Below are 14211 nucleotides of genomic sequence, written 5' to 3'. Positions count from 1 at the left end.
ACACCTGTTAGCTCGCCCTCTGCCGCCTCCCTCGCTCATCCCCTCCTTGCCCCCTGCCTGTTTGCTTGCTTGCTCACCCTCCACCGCCTCCCTCGCTCGTCCCCCCTTGCCCACTCACCCTCCCCCGCCTGTTCACTCACTCACCCTTTGCCACCTCCCTCGCTTGTCCCCTCCTTGCCCGCTTGCCCCCCCCTGCCTGTTCGCTCGCTCACTCACCCTCTGCCACCTCCCTCGCTCATCCCCCCTTGCCCACTCACCCTCCCCCCTGCCTGTTCGCTCGCTCGCCCTCCACCACCTCCCTCAACAATGAAATGGCGCTGGATGCCCTTCTCGGACCCAGCTGCTGAACGCATTGTCAGAGCTTGGAAACGTTTCTTTTTTGAACTACAACTCCCATCAGCCCAACTGTAGTTTTAAAAAGGAACGTTTCCAATCTCTGACGACATGCTCAGTAGCTGAGTCCGAGAAGGGCGTCAGGCGCCATCAATTTCTGCACTCAGTGTCTCTCTGTATTCTGCCAATTTTCCACCACAAAAACGGATCAAGCGCCTAACATATGGAACATGGATACAATTCAAAACTACTGTACTAGTGAAGCGCCGAGAAGCGAAGCGCCGAGAAGCGAAGCGCCGAGAAGCGAAGCGCCGAGAAGCGAAGCGCCGAGAAGCGAAGCGCTGGAAGGCGGGGCCCTACTGTATTTTAAAGTCTGCTTTTATGATGTTTTAAAGTGTTTTTAGTGCTTTTGTTTGCTGCCCTGGGCTCCTGCTGGGAGGAAGGGTGGGATATAAATCAAACAAATAAATAAATAAATTCCCAACAAACCACTTGTGGTTTCTTTGTGGGAGAGAAGCCATGAGCCTGGGTTCACAAGTAAGGCTAAGCCAAACCATTCGCTTTAGGTAACATAGCAGTAGAAAAACTTGCAGAGTAGACAAGCGGCCACAGTTTTCTTTCTCAGTATCAGCACACTTGCTTGTTCTCGCTAAGCCATGGTATGGCTTCACTTTAGATGCAGATGAGGCCAGAGTCTCTCCAATGGCTCTGTGGATACTGTACAATGGACTACTCAATCTACATGCTAAATGTAGCACGGTTTATGACAATGGTAGAAAATCTTTTTGGCTCCATGGGCCAGGTCATTATCAGGATCTGCCTTGTGGGCCAAATTTGACAGGTGCGGCTGCCTACCTGTCAATCACCTGACATCACAAATGACATCAGGGTTTTTTGTCCTCTGAAGTCCAGAAGCATGTACACGGCAGAAAGATATTACAGCTGCACAAGGGCGCTTTTAATCAAGCCCTGCCCTCACCTGCATGGTATCAGGTGGGCCAAATGAGGAAGTCTGAAGGCTGGAGATTCCCAACCCCTAGTTTATGACATAGATATGATTAACGTTCAATTTCAGTTAAAAGTGCCTTAGCATTCCTTTTTATTTTATCATTATCAATTCATCATCACATTAAATAAACTAGAAAATACAAATCAGGAGAGCAGTGCATTTGCAACTACTACTTGATGCATGAATGGCAACATTTCTAAGCCCCAAATCTGCATCATACTTTTGTTTAGTCTGTACCTTGGCGTGGTGGAGATCTACTCCATACATAGACAATTTTTTGGCATTCTCCAAAAAATGCATCTCAGCCTCTGCAGGTGTCATTCCCCTAAAGATAATCAACATGGGTAAAAACAAACATATAAAAATGAACTTGTTTCCTGGAAAGTAAACATGCTATTTAGTATGATTTAAATGATTTCATATAATGGTCTGCTTTACACAATTATTTATTGCCAGTCAAATAATTGCTAACTTTATTGCCCTCTCAATGTAATATTTTGAAGTTCAATATTTTTTTCTTAGGCTTGAGTTTCAAAGAGTCATATCGCATACATTATCCCCAGTTTATCTTACCTGTGGCTTTTATGAAGCTCTATTACTTTGTCTTCCAGTTCTTTAGTATGGTTTGGTGCAAAGCGAAATTCACTGACATAATCACTTCCATATTCATCAGGATCATAATCTCCAAGCTCTGACTGAACTGTGTAAGAGCCCAATAGTGCAAGTGTAACAAAAGAGCATGGCAGTCTTCCAGAAACTATGTCATCTCGCAGCTGTAGACAGAGGTAGTATCTGCAACAATTTTTTTTTAAAAAACCCACAATTAACCTCTCCATACACACAAAACTTCTAGCAATTCACAAGCAGTTGTAGATTGCATCAAGCATTGCCAATTGCACTATCTTTTGTTTAACCAAGGAGGCAGGAAAGCAGAAGAGAAGGCAAACAGGAATATGAGATAAATATCTCCTTCCTATCATGGGTGTGGGGGGCAAAGAGTTGCTTCTTCCATGGGCATTTAGGTTAACACATAATTTGGCACTGCCCACAGTTCAAACAAAGGGGTGTGCCTGCATGAAGAAATTCTGCAGGCAGACAAAACTCCAATTGTCATTTTAGGCTAGAGATGTGAAGACCTGGGGAAAAACCTACACCTTTTCCCTGCTTTTCTCCTGTACATGGAAAAGCTGATCTCAGGTGGGGGTAGCTAGCTCCACCTAACGGTTGAAGGCAGAAGAGTGCTAGAGTTGTTGTCTTTTACAAGGACTTCCTGCTCTGCGCAGCTCTTTATTTCAGTTTCTCTTCTGCCTTCCACCAAGAACAGTTGATCTAGCTCCTCTCTGCCTTCAGGCCTGTATAGTTTGGTGGTTTTTTCCTATTGTGTGTCTGCAGCTTTTCCTTCCTTTACTGTTTTCATGCGTGTATCTTGTTTAAAACAAACAAAAAGGGCTTTGTTATTTTACATTTCTCCCCCCCAAGACTTCACGGCGGCAATGAGCTGACCGCGAAGCAGCCGCCCCACCGCTTCAGCTGCGAGATCACTGTCTTCTTCGTTGGACTCTGTCCCCCCCAACCACCCTCATTTCTCAGATGTGTCTGTGCCTGTCTACTGGCAATCACCTCTGGCCTCTACCTTTCATGGCGTGAGTGGGGACGCCTCTTGCAGCATGCTCCCCAGGACGCCGAGTGCCTGCCACCCCCTCCTCCATCCTCTCGCCCATGGAAGGCCTCAGCGGGATGCTCCAGCCATGGGGGAAGTTCAGGGGCTGGTGCACAACCCACACTGTTCTCATGCTCAACCTCTACAGTTCCAGTTATCACCACACATGCTACAACAATTAAAGGAACAGCTGAGAGATTGTCTCCTAATGGATCTAGCCAGATCTTTCCACATCACCCCACACAGGATACACCAGCCACAGCACCCACTCCGCCACCTTTAAGAGCGCAAGTGGCACAGGGACTCACTACATTCTGCTCTTCTTCAAATGTGCCCCATCCACCGGGCAGGGCATCACTGGACCCTTATGTTGCCTCACAGGGCAGGCATCCTCAACTTCAGGAAGAGGCAATGGTGGACCCAGACAACGAGCTGATTGTCCTTGATGAGGAAGAATGGAGTGGAGATTCGGAGTCAGAGGAAGTAGTGACTAATAGGATTTTCCAGGAGGCTCATTTCCTTCCACTCCTGTGCAAGGCAATGGAAGCTCTGAACCTAAATCCTCCAGAAGATCCTCCAGCTCCCTCAGCATCTAGAATTTCGGCTGTGTGTCCTGTCCTGAAACCCAAGTTCAAGGGTGCTAAAGCTTCCATCACTGTTGCCTAAAGTGATCAAGTCCGAATTTGATGCCCCGCTGCAGTTCAAGAAATTGGTTGCAACTGCCAACAAATACTATACGTTCGAACAACACATCATGGACCAATTCAAGGTTCCTCTGGTTGACACCCCCATAGTCAATTTACTAAATTTGTCCTTGAACCTGAAAGACTCGGATGCCCACCTCAAGGATCCATCAAAGCGCAAGCTGGATCTAGGCCTTAGGAGGATTCATGAGGCCAGTGCGCTCTCCATCACAGCAGCAGCAGCCTCCTCGGTATTCACAAGAGCATTCTTGCTGTGGCGAGAGGACCTATTGGATGGCCTGCAGCAGGATCCGGCTCGAATCTGGAAGTCTCTTCTGAAAATCTTGAGAGCAGTGACCTTCATGGCAGATGCATCCATGGACGCCATGCAGTTTTCGGCAAGGTCATTAGCAGCGAGTGTTTTCACTCGAAGGACTCTATGGTTACACCATTGGGAGGCCAATACTGCAGCCCGCTCTAATCTTGCATCTGAGCATCTAATCTTGCATCTAATCTTGCATCTGTGGGTGGAAAATATTTGGCGATGACGCCCTAGCTGGGGTCATGGAGTCGAAGGAAAACAAGAAATCTATGCCTTCTGCCAAAAAACAAGATGACAAAAGATTCTTCTGTAGACCTTTCCATCTTTATTTGCCCTCCCAGTCCTTTCGATGTTCCATGGCATTCAGAAGAGCAAAGGAGTCCCGTACCAGCCACCCCTTCTGGAATAGGCAACGTACCCAGTCTAAAAGCCAACAACCTTTCCCCAATAGATTGGGTTTTGGATCCCAGCCTCGGAATAAGCATCAATTCTGATGCCAGGGTCCCTCAGGTGGGAGGATGCCTTCAACACTTTGCCCACCACGGGAGGGACACATCTTTGGACCAATGGGTACTGCACACCCTCAGATACGGACTGAGGCTGGAATTCACCTCCCTCCCTCCAACCAAGTTTATCCCCTCCCCCCTCTCAATGTCTCCGGACAAACAGGAAAGGACTCTTCAAGCGATTGCCCACCTTCTGAAGACTGTGGCAATAGAGCCCGTTCCAAGAGGTGAGAGGTTTTCAGGAGTCTACTCAGTATTCTTCACTGTCACGGAAAAAGAAGGATCTTTCAGGGCAGTACACGATTTGAAGAACTTAAATCAGTTCATAAAATACCGCAGGTTCCCCATGGAAACTTTACTGTCCATCAAGGAGGCATTGAGAAAGGAAGACTAACTCTCATGTATCGATCTGAAGGAGGCCTATCTGCATGTCCCTGTTTTTCTGCCTTGCAGACGTTACCTCCGGTTTGCGGTGGGGGGAGGATCCACCCATTAATGGCAGCAAAGAACTATTTCCTCTGTTTACTTGCAGAATGTTCGCACGTTCATATTTATTTATTTATTTCATTTATAGACCACTTACTATCCAAAGATCTTGGCTTACAACAAAAATACATAAATATATATAAACACAGTAAGTACAATGAAAACTATGTCAAAGGATTTATATAAGAATAGAAAACAAATACATAAACAATATCCTTATACAAAAAGCACCATATAAATCTAAAGTCAGAGAGCATTACAAATCATCATGATGTAAAATTCTAACCAATGTAACATAACACATATTCATTCAACCATCTCACTGTTCATCCACACAACCACTACAAGCATTCATGGCCTCATATACCATCTCTGTCAACCAACCACTCATATATGAACCACTCACATTCAGCAGTACTGCAACCTGCATATAAAGATTGCTCCCATGCATGCACATATAAGATATTCTACCATCACTGAAGCACTAATGGGCTCATGGCCCACATTCAAAAAACTAATACTCCTCTCCCATCTCTCACTTGAGAGAGGCCTAGTTTTGTACCAGAGCAGGCTGTCACCCTGGGGTAAAAAACTCCTTCCATCCACTTGCTCTCTTTATTTATTTATTTATTTGTTTGTTTGTTTGTTTGTTTGTTTATTTGTTGCCCATCTGGCTGGTTGTCCAGCCACTCTGGGCAACGTACATAATAAAAACATATAATTACATTAGAACATTAAAATCAACAGTAAGTAAAACCTAACCCAGCCCAAAAGCCTGCCTGAAGAGCCAGGTCTTCAAGGCCCGGTGGAAGCTCATCAAAGAGGAGGCATGGTGGAGATCATTTGGGAGGGAATTCCACAAGGTGGGGGCACAACTGAGAAAGCCTTCTCCCTAGTCCTCACCAGTCTAGCTGTTTTAACTGGTGGGATGGAGAGAAGGTCTTTTGAGGCTGATCTTGTTGAGCGGCATCGCTGATGATGCAGGAGGTGCTCTTTCAGATAGACTGGGACAAAACCATGCAGGCTTTTAAAAGTCAAAACCAACACCTTGAATTGGGCCCAGAAAATAACTGGTAACCAGTGTAACTCCTTTAACACTGGAGTAATGTGATCTCGCCGGCAGTTGCGTTTAATCAGGCAAGCCGCCGCATTCTGCGCCAGTTGCAACTTCCAGACAGTTTTCAAGGGTAACCTCAAGCAGAGCGCATTACAGTAGTCTAGGCGAGAGGAAACCAGGGCATGTACCACTAGTGGGAGCAGATGGCTGGGAAGGTAGGGGCATAGCCTCCGTATCAGATGGAGTTGATACAGCGCCGCCCAGCTCACAGCCGAGACTTGAGCCTCCATGGTCAGCTGGGAGTCAAGAATGACCCCCAGGCTGCGGACCTGATCTTTCAAGGGCAGTTGTACCCCACTGAGCACCAGGTCAACATCCCCCAACCTTCTCTTGTCTCCCACGAATAGTACCTCAGTTTTGTCCGGGTTTAGCTTCAGCTTGTTCCTTCCCATCCAGCCACTCACCAACTCCAGACACTTGGACAGGGTTTCTACAGCCAATCTCGGTGAAGATTTAAATGAGAGACAGAGCTGCATGTCATCTGCATACTGGTGAGATTTCAGCCCAAATCTCCTGATGATAGCCCCCAGCGGTTTTATATAGATGTTAAACAGCATCGGGGAGAGGATGGAACCCTGTGGCACCCCACAGATGAGAGGCCAAGAATCCGAAACCTTATCCCCCAATGCCACTCTCTGGTACCTACCAGAGAGGAAGGAACGGAACCACTGCAGTACAGTGCCCCCTATACCTAACCTCTCCAGGCGGTCCAAGAGAATACCATGGTCAACGGTATCAAAAGCTGCTGAGAGATCCAGGAGGACAAGGAAGGCACATTCGCCCCTATCCAATGCCCTCCTCATATCATCCACCAAGGCGACCAAGGCCGTTTCAGTCCCGTGTCCAGGCCTGAAGCCCGATTGAAATGGATGCAGATAATCCGCTTCCTCCAAATGCGCTTGCAACTGCTTCGCCTCAGTTCATGATAGGTAGCCAATCAGCACTGGCAGCATTTTCCTTCTCCACTGGTAGGTTGGCTTGCTCCATCAACATCTCTCAGAACATCTCATGCCCTCACCCTTCAGTTCATGCCAAAGACTTGCACCCTGATGTTGCGCTGCAGCCAACTCAGAAGAGACAGGAAGGGGGGAGGCATGAGTTTCAGGCACCTCCGCAGCCAGAAGAAGCCGAGTTAGGGATTGTTGTGTCTGAGCAGGATCGTGCGGGAGGGGGGCAGCCTGCTCTTCAGCCAGTTCCCACGAGTAATGCCCTTTCTGAGGAGCCGAGCACACCGCCCCCAGTTGATGCAGAGGACTTGGGGGAGGAAGCTTCAGAGTCAGTGCCAGCTCCTCCTTTTCCAAGCAGTTCCCAGGAGGATTCCAGCATGGCACCGCCCCCTGACCTCGAGCCTGTTACTCGGGAGCAGGTGTCTTCAGATGAGCTGTTGGATGTGCGTCCCCTGTCTCCTCGTTCCCGTCGCCGCGAGAAATGGACAGGGCAAAGACAGGAATTACAAAGGAGTCAGAAATTACGTTCAAAAACATTTCCTATATAAGCCTGCCGCTCCCAGTGGGGGGTCGTTGAGTCAACTTCCTTCACACGCTGCAGAGCATGTCTAGAGTATAGTTAGGGACTTTAGTGAGTTAGTGTAGGGTTTCCTATGAAGCACAATGCCTTTGATGTAACCATTACTCTAATAAAACGAGATTTACTTGCACACACACTCCAGCCTCATTATTTCGGCTCTGAACGGGACACCTTGTCAGGCACAAACTTAAGTACTATACCTTCTCGCACTTTTCTTGCTGCACTTTCTTCTCTTTTTGCCCTAGCACCCTCCCTTAACTTCTCTTGGGCTGTACCATGTTATTCAAGATGGTGCCTCTTCACGGATCAAGCCAATGCCCCTGCCACCACCTCGGGGAAAGATCAGGCCTTCCACCTGTTTTCCTTTCTGTCACCCAATCTCGCCTCTCTCTCTTTCGGCCTCACCCTTTTCTCACTCTCATAATTAATTATGTTAATACAGTAGCCGCTATGAAGGATATATGAGGTCTCCTCAGCTCAGACTTTCTGAGATGTTTCAGAGAAATCTCACAAGTTTTGTTTAAGGCATCAGGAAAGTCCAGGGTCCTCACCACCAGCTTTCCACTACAGCAATTCTCCATCCCCTCCCAAAAACGTACTGGGGAGCGGGGGCAGTAGCAAGGGAGACTGATTCCTAGCAACAGAGGTTCATGAGTATGTTTGGAAGCATTCACCACTGCCAGGAAGCATGGGAAATGTAGTTTTCAAATGCTCCTGACTATATTTCACAGGTTTCAGAGTGCAATGGATGCCCATAAGGCTAAGACATTGTCTGCTAAAAGGCCTCCCTAATACACCCTCCCACTGCAACGAAGGTAAGACATTGAGGCAAGCCCAATATAAGTTAGGCCTTGGGGTGGGTGGAAGAGGATGATAAAGCTCCAACCTCTACAACACCTTTCCTTCTACCACCTATTACCAGTATGGTGCCAAACAGTGAGCACTTGACATTATACAAACAATTGTTAGTTATGTGACATTATTACCACCAATAAATTTTCATGAATAACTTAAGAAGAATGCTGGTGTGTGAAATACCTGGTAATATCTTCAGAAAGCTGGGCAGGATCAGGAGGATAGAATTTCACATTAAAAGAGAAATGCCAAGCACCACCTGTAAGAGAACAAATTATTATTGTGATTATCTGCATACCGTGCCTAATAGTGGTTATCTAGTCGTGTGGAACATTTTATTTGCTTTCATAATGGACATTTGAGGTTTGTGTCTGCAATAATTTTATTGTAAAACTCTCATAGCCTTCTTGTATGCTACATTATGTAAACTGCTATCGTTTTTGATACGTTGTTTTAATTATTATTTGCTACTGACTGCATTTTATTTGACCATGTCGTAAATTGCCCTGGGCTTTAATTTAAAAAATAATATAGATTTGTCCCTCAGCAAACAGGAACTTATCTGAAAGGTCCATAAAACTTTGTAGACCAGGGACAATTTTCTTGGCTAAGATATAGTTTACACAGTGAAATGAAAAGAACAACACTGGCACCTAAGCATTTAGCAAGTCTGTACTCATAACTGAACCCCAAAATGAACAACTACAGTGCATTTTCCTCTTAATTGGTTGAGTCTTGCTACAAGAATGTTTAATTTGATATGGGCAAAGAGGTACAAACATTTTCATTTCATAAACAGTGCCTTTTACAGCCTGAACGTGTATATAACTGGTGCCTTTTCTTGGCATTTGACTGCTGCTTTTCAACCTGTGCTGTAAATCTGATTTTAAACCATTTAATTGTTATTTTACTGGGATTTTTTTTGCTGTTTTTCTTATTAATAAGCTGTCTTGATTATTTTAATAGAAAGGCAGGGTACAAATGTTTAGAAATAAATCATATAATAAATACAGCCCAAGAAGTGACTATATGTCTTAGCAGCAAAAACTTCATGAAGTACATATTTTAATTTCATTTTAAATACTTTTCCACTTAGCAACATCTTATTTTTAACTACTTAAACTGAGGATGCAGTAATGAATATATACATGTTGAAGTTTTGTCAAGATCTATTACTCAAGCCTGGTGTACTTGATAGTAGAGGGATCATATTAATCTTGACGGTACAATATATATTAAATTGTGTGCAAATTTCCTACAGGTTCTGTTCTTAAGGGTGTGGAATTTTATCTAAATGAATAATCTTCGTGAATGAATTATCTTCATGAATGAACCTATGACATGTAAAAAACACAAAGCCTCACTTTCCTTCTTAGTCCTTCCTTACATTTATTTCTGCTTCAACAAGCCCTTTACTTGAACAAAGTTCTTATTTTGGTCAGTATAGCCAAACTTCTCAATGGCAACTGATCAGAAATCTTAACAATTCCAATGTAGAAATCCCTGAATCGCTCTGAAGAATGTTTGGATTCCATTTATTTGTTTAGGGAAAGCAAGAGAGAAATAGGCTGCTAAATTTAAGCACAGTGCTTCATACCAAAAAGGGGAAAAAAGCAGTTTATATTGTGTTTCACAATGGGCAAAAGAGGGAAACAGAATTAGAGACAATTGTATAACCACTTTTAGCCCAATTATATTAAGTACCATCACATTTGATTACTTTCGACTGCAGGGATAATTGGGTGCTTTTCAGGGTAGAATGACCCAAGGGGGATCTTGTATGCTAATGAGTATTTGTATATGATTTGCATTTGTGAATTATCAGTCAAAAATATTTTATGTCTGATAACATTGTGTTCCTAGTTCCTAAAGTAATTCTCTGGAACAGCAAGATTTGCATTTCATCCATTACAACTGCATCTCTTCCCACTGTCAAGTGCAGGACTAGGCTATTCTGCTCTGAATAATCTCTTAGGGTTACAATTGTTCACATCCGGCTAAGTAGACTAAATCAAATGTGGGTGGTGTTAATAGCATCCACAATAACAAACATTACACATTTGCATGGCTACATCAATATTGATTTTAAAAATGTAGAATAGCTGAAATCATTGTGGTCATAAACAAACCTAGTCTAAACTGAAAACAATGTACTTACCTTTTTTAACAGGTTTACACGTTTGGAAGAAAATCTGTTCTTTACAGAGATTCTGATGTTTTAAAGCATTTATAATATTTTATTAAATATTTCTTATTACAAGTATTCCACCTCGCTTATACTAGTGCAGACACACTTGGATGAAGCAGATTATTTAGATCCATTCCAATCGGGCTTCAGGACTGGACATGGAACTGAAACAGCCTTGGTCGCTCTGGTGGATGATATGAGGAGGGCGTTGGATAGGGGAGAATATACCGGCCCTGTCCTCCTAGATCTCTCAGCGGCTTTCGATACCGTTGACCACGGTATCTTGTTAAATCGCCTGGAAGGGTTGGGAATGGGGGGCACTGTTTTATAGTGGTTCCATTCCTATCTCTCTGACAGGCACCAACAGGTGGCATTGGGGGATGAGGTTTCAGACCCTTGGCCTCTTAATTGTGGAGTGCCACAGGGTTCTATCCTTTTCCCCATGCTATTTAACATCTATGTGAAACCGCTGGGAGCCATCATCAGGAGCTTTGGGCTGCAGTGTCACCAATATTCGGATGACACTCAGCTCTATCTCTCATTTAAGTCCTCACCAGAGTTGGCTGTGGATACCATGTCCAAATGCCTGGAGTCCGTAAGTGGATGGATGGGCGAGAACAGGCTGAAGCTAAACCCTGATAAGACTGAGGTGTTGCTCGTGGGTGACAGGAGAAGGTTGGGAGATAGACTTGGTGCTTAATGGGGTAAGATTGCCCCTGAAGGACCAGGTCCGCAGCCTCTTGACTCCCAGCTGTCCATGGAGGCTCAGATTTCAGCAGTGAGCCGGGCAGCTTGGTATTAATTACATCTGATACAGAGGCTGCGACCCTACCTTCCTGTGCACCTGCTCCCACGAGTGATACATGCCCTGGTTTCCTCTCGCTTAGACTACTGTAATGCGCTCTACGTGGGGTTACCCTTGAAAATGGTCTGGAAATTGCAGCTGGTACAAAATGCGGCAGCACGCTTGATTAAGCATAGCCGCCGCCGGGATCATATTACCCCGGTGTTAGTAGATCTACACTGGTTACCAGTTGTCTACCGGGCCCAATTCAAGGTGTTGGTGCTGACCTTTAAAACCCTATACGGTTTCGGCCCAGTTTATCTGAAGGAACGCCTCCAGCATCACCAATTATGCCGCCTGACAAGATCAGCCACACAGGACCTCCTCTCGGTCCCACCAGCCAAAACAGCTAGGCTGGTGCGGACCAGAGAGAGGGCATTCTCGGTTGTGGCCCCCACCCTCTGGAATTCTCTCCCTTTTGATCTCCGACATACCTCCTCCCTGACTGGTTTTCGCTGAGCCTTAAAGACCTAGCTATTCAGGCAGGCCTATGGGATTCTCGGGAGGGATTAGTTTTATGATGTATAAATTGATGTTTTAGAACAATTGATGATTTTGTTTTTGATTGTACAGTGTATTTTAATGTACTTCTGTAAGTCGCCTACAGTGTCCGTTAAGTCAGACAGATAGGCGACTAACAAATAAATTATTATTATTATTATTATTATTATTGTAAACTAGAACCCGTGTTTTAATTCGAGACAGAGCATGATTCCTACAAAATGTACTTGCTTACATACACTTGGATATTGCAAAGCCTTTATTTGTGAAGTGTTATTGAGAAAGAACACTGACATCTGCTTGCCACAGCAAATTCCATGCAATATGCATTGCATCAAGCCTGTAAAAGAATTTTACATCTTTGTTGCCTTGATAATTTACTCTGGGTACTTTTAGGTTCCTGAAGTAGCACACAATTACTTTTAAAAGTCAAACACTGGTAACAGGGGAAAGGAAATGTGTATAAAATCATTATTTTCTGGATAAGACAGTGACTTGGATGACAAAGTGGAAAACGCAGTTTTAAAATTACAGATATATAGATATCTTCTGTAAGTATAATCAGATGTTTTAAGGTGTAAGCCTAAACCTACTTACCTGGGAGTAAGCCCCACTGAATTCAGCAGAACTTATTACAAGATTGTGCTGTCAGTTGGTAATTTCTGCAGTGGCCCAAGAACAGCGGTTTTAAAGCACAGGGAATGTTCAAGCATTGAACAACATCAGTGCTTCCTGCTGTACTTAGGCTTTTCCATCACTCTGAATATCACACTGTTTGCACTAATAAAGTATGTTCAAAACTTGACCAACTGTTTAATCATTTTCATATGGAAAGAACCTAAATGAAAAAAATGTATAAGCATCCCAGGATCAGGAAACCAGTGGCCTTCCAGATGTTGTTCTACAATTCTTACCACCATCCCTGATCATTGGCTATGCTGGCTAATGTTTGGAGTTTGGATATAAATATCCAGATATAATTTAAAATGCAGAGTTGGAAAAAAACCCTGAAGCAGTCTGTTTGCTCATTATAGCTTTTGCATATCTATGAAAATACATGCTTACAAATATTTGTATTATTAATTAATTAGTTGATTGACTGAGTGATTGATTGATTTATATCCTGCCCTTCTTCCCAGCAGGAGCCCAGGGTGGCAAACAAAAGCACTAAAAACACTTTAAAACATAAAAACAGACTTTAAAATACATTAAAACAAAACATTTTTAAAAACATTTTTAAAAAAGCTTTCAAAACTTTTTTTTTAAAAAAAAGATTCAAAATATATTTATTTATTAAAGAAGAAGGTTTAAAAATATATTAAAAAGCAATTTCAACATAGATGCAGACTGTGGGATAAGGTGTCAAAAGGCGTCTTGAAAGAGGAAGGTCTTCAATAGGCGCCAAAAAGATACCCGAGATGGCGCCTCTCTAATATTTAAGGTGAGGGAATTCCACAGGGTAGGTGCCACCACACTAAAGGTCCATTTCCTATGTTGTGCAGAACAGACCTCCCGATAAGATGGTATCTGCAGGAGGCCCTCACCTGCACAGTGCAGTGGTCAACTGGGTATATAAGAGATAAGACTATCTTGCAGGTATCCTGGCCCCAAGCTGTATAGGGATTTGTACACCAAAACTAGAACCTTGAATTTGGCCTGGCAGCAACTGGGCAGCCAGTGCAATTCTTTCAGCAGCAGGATGACATGGTGGCGATACCCTGCCGCAGTTAGCAGTCTCACTGCCACATTTTGCACCAGCTGCAGCTTCCGGACCAACCTCAAGGGCAGCCCCACATAGAACACATTACAGTAATCGAGCCTGGAGCTTACCAGTGCGTGGAAAACAGTGGTCCAGCTATCCCGGTCCAGAAACGGCCACAGCTGTCTTACCAGTTGAAGTTGCTAAAAGGCACTCCTAGCCACTTGAGGTCACCTGGGCTTCTAGTGACAAAGATGGATCCAGGAGCACCCCCAGACTATGGACTTGCTCTTTCAGAGGGAGTACGATCCCATCCAAAGCAGGCAACTGACCAATTATCTGAACTCAGGAACCACCAACCCACAGCACCTCAATTTTGCTAGGATTCAGACTCACTGACCCTCATCCATCCCACCACCGAGTCCAGGCAGCAGTCCAGGGCTTGCACGGCCTCTCCCGATTCAGATGTTACAGAGAAATC

At 44.5% G+C, this 14211-nt stretch overlaps 1 protein-coding gene across 17 annotated transcripts in view; it reads right to left on the bottom strand.

The window, feature by feature from the left end:
• The window catches only part of EPB41L3 (erythrocyte membrane protein band 4.1 like 3), a 265820-nt gene that overhangs the window by 64722 nt on the left and 186887 nt on the right, over positions 1 to 14211 (bottom strand). For all 17 annotated transcript variants that reach the window (XM_061596036.1, XM_061595962.1, XM_061595905.1 and 14 more), the window contains 3 exons: positions 8682 to 8757; positions 1916 to 2134; positions 1580 to 1667 (listed from right to left, as the gene is read on the bottom strand). In XM_061596036.1, coding sequence (XP_061452020.1) covers positions 1580 to 1667; positions 1916 to 2134; positions 8682 to 8757 — 383 coding nt within the window. The remainder of the gene's footprint in view (positions 1 to 1579; positions 1668 to 1915; positions 2135 to 8681; positions 8758 to 14211) is intronic.

The sequence above is a fragment of the Rhineura floridana genome, chromosome 1, assembly GCF_030035675.1.
Source record: "Rhineura floridana isolate rRhiFlo1 chromosome 1, rRhiFlo1.hap2, whole genome shotgun sequence".
NCBI classification, from domain to species: Eukaryota; Metazoa; Chordata; class Lepidosauria; order Squamata; family Rhineuridae; genus Rhineura; species Rhineura floridana.
The sequence above is the reverse complement of the archived record's forward strand: the minus strand, read 5'-3'. Positions and strand labels throughout refer to the sequence as shown.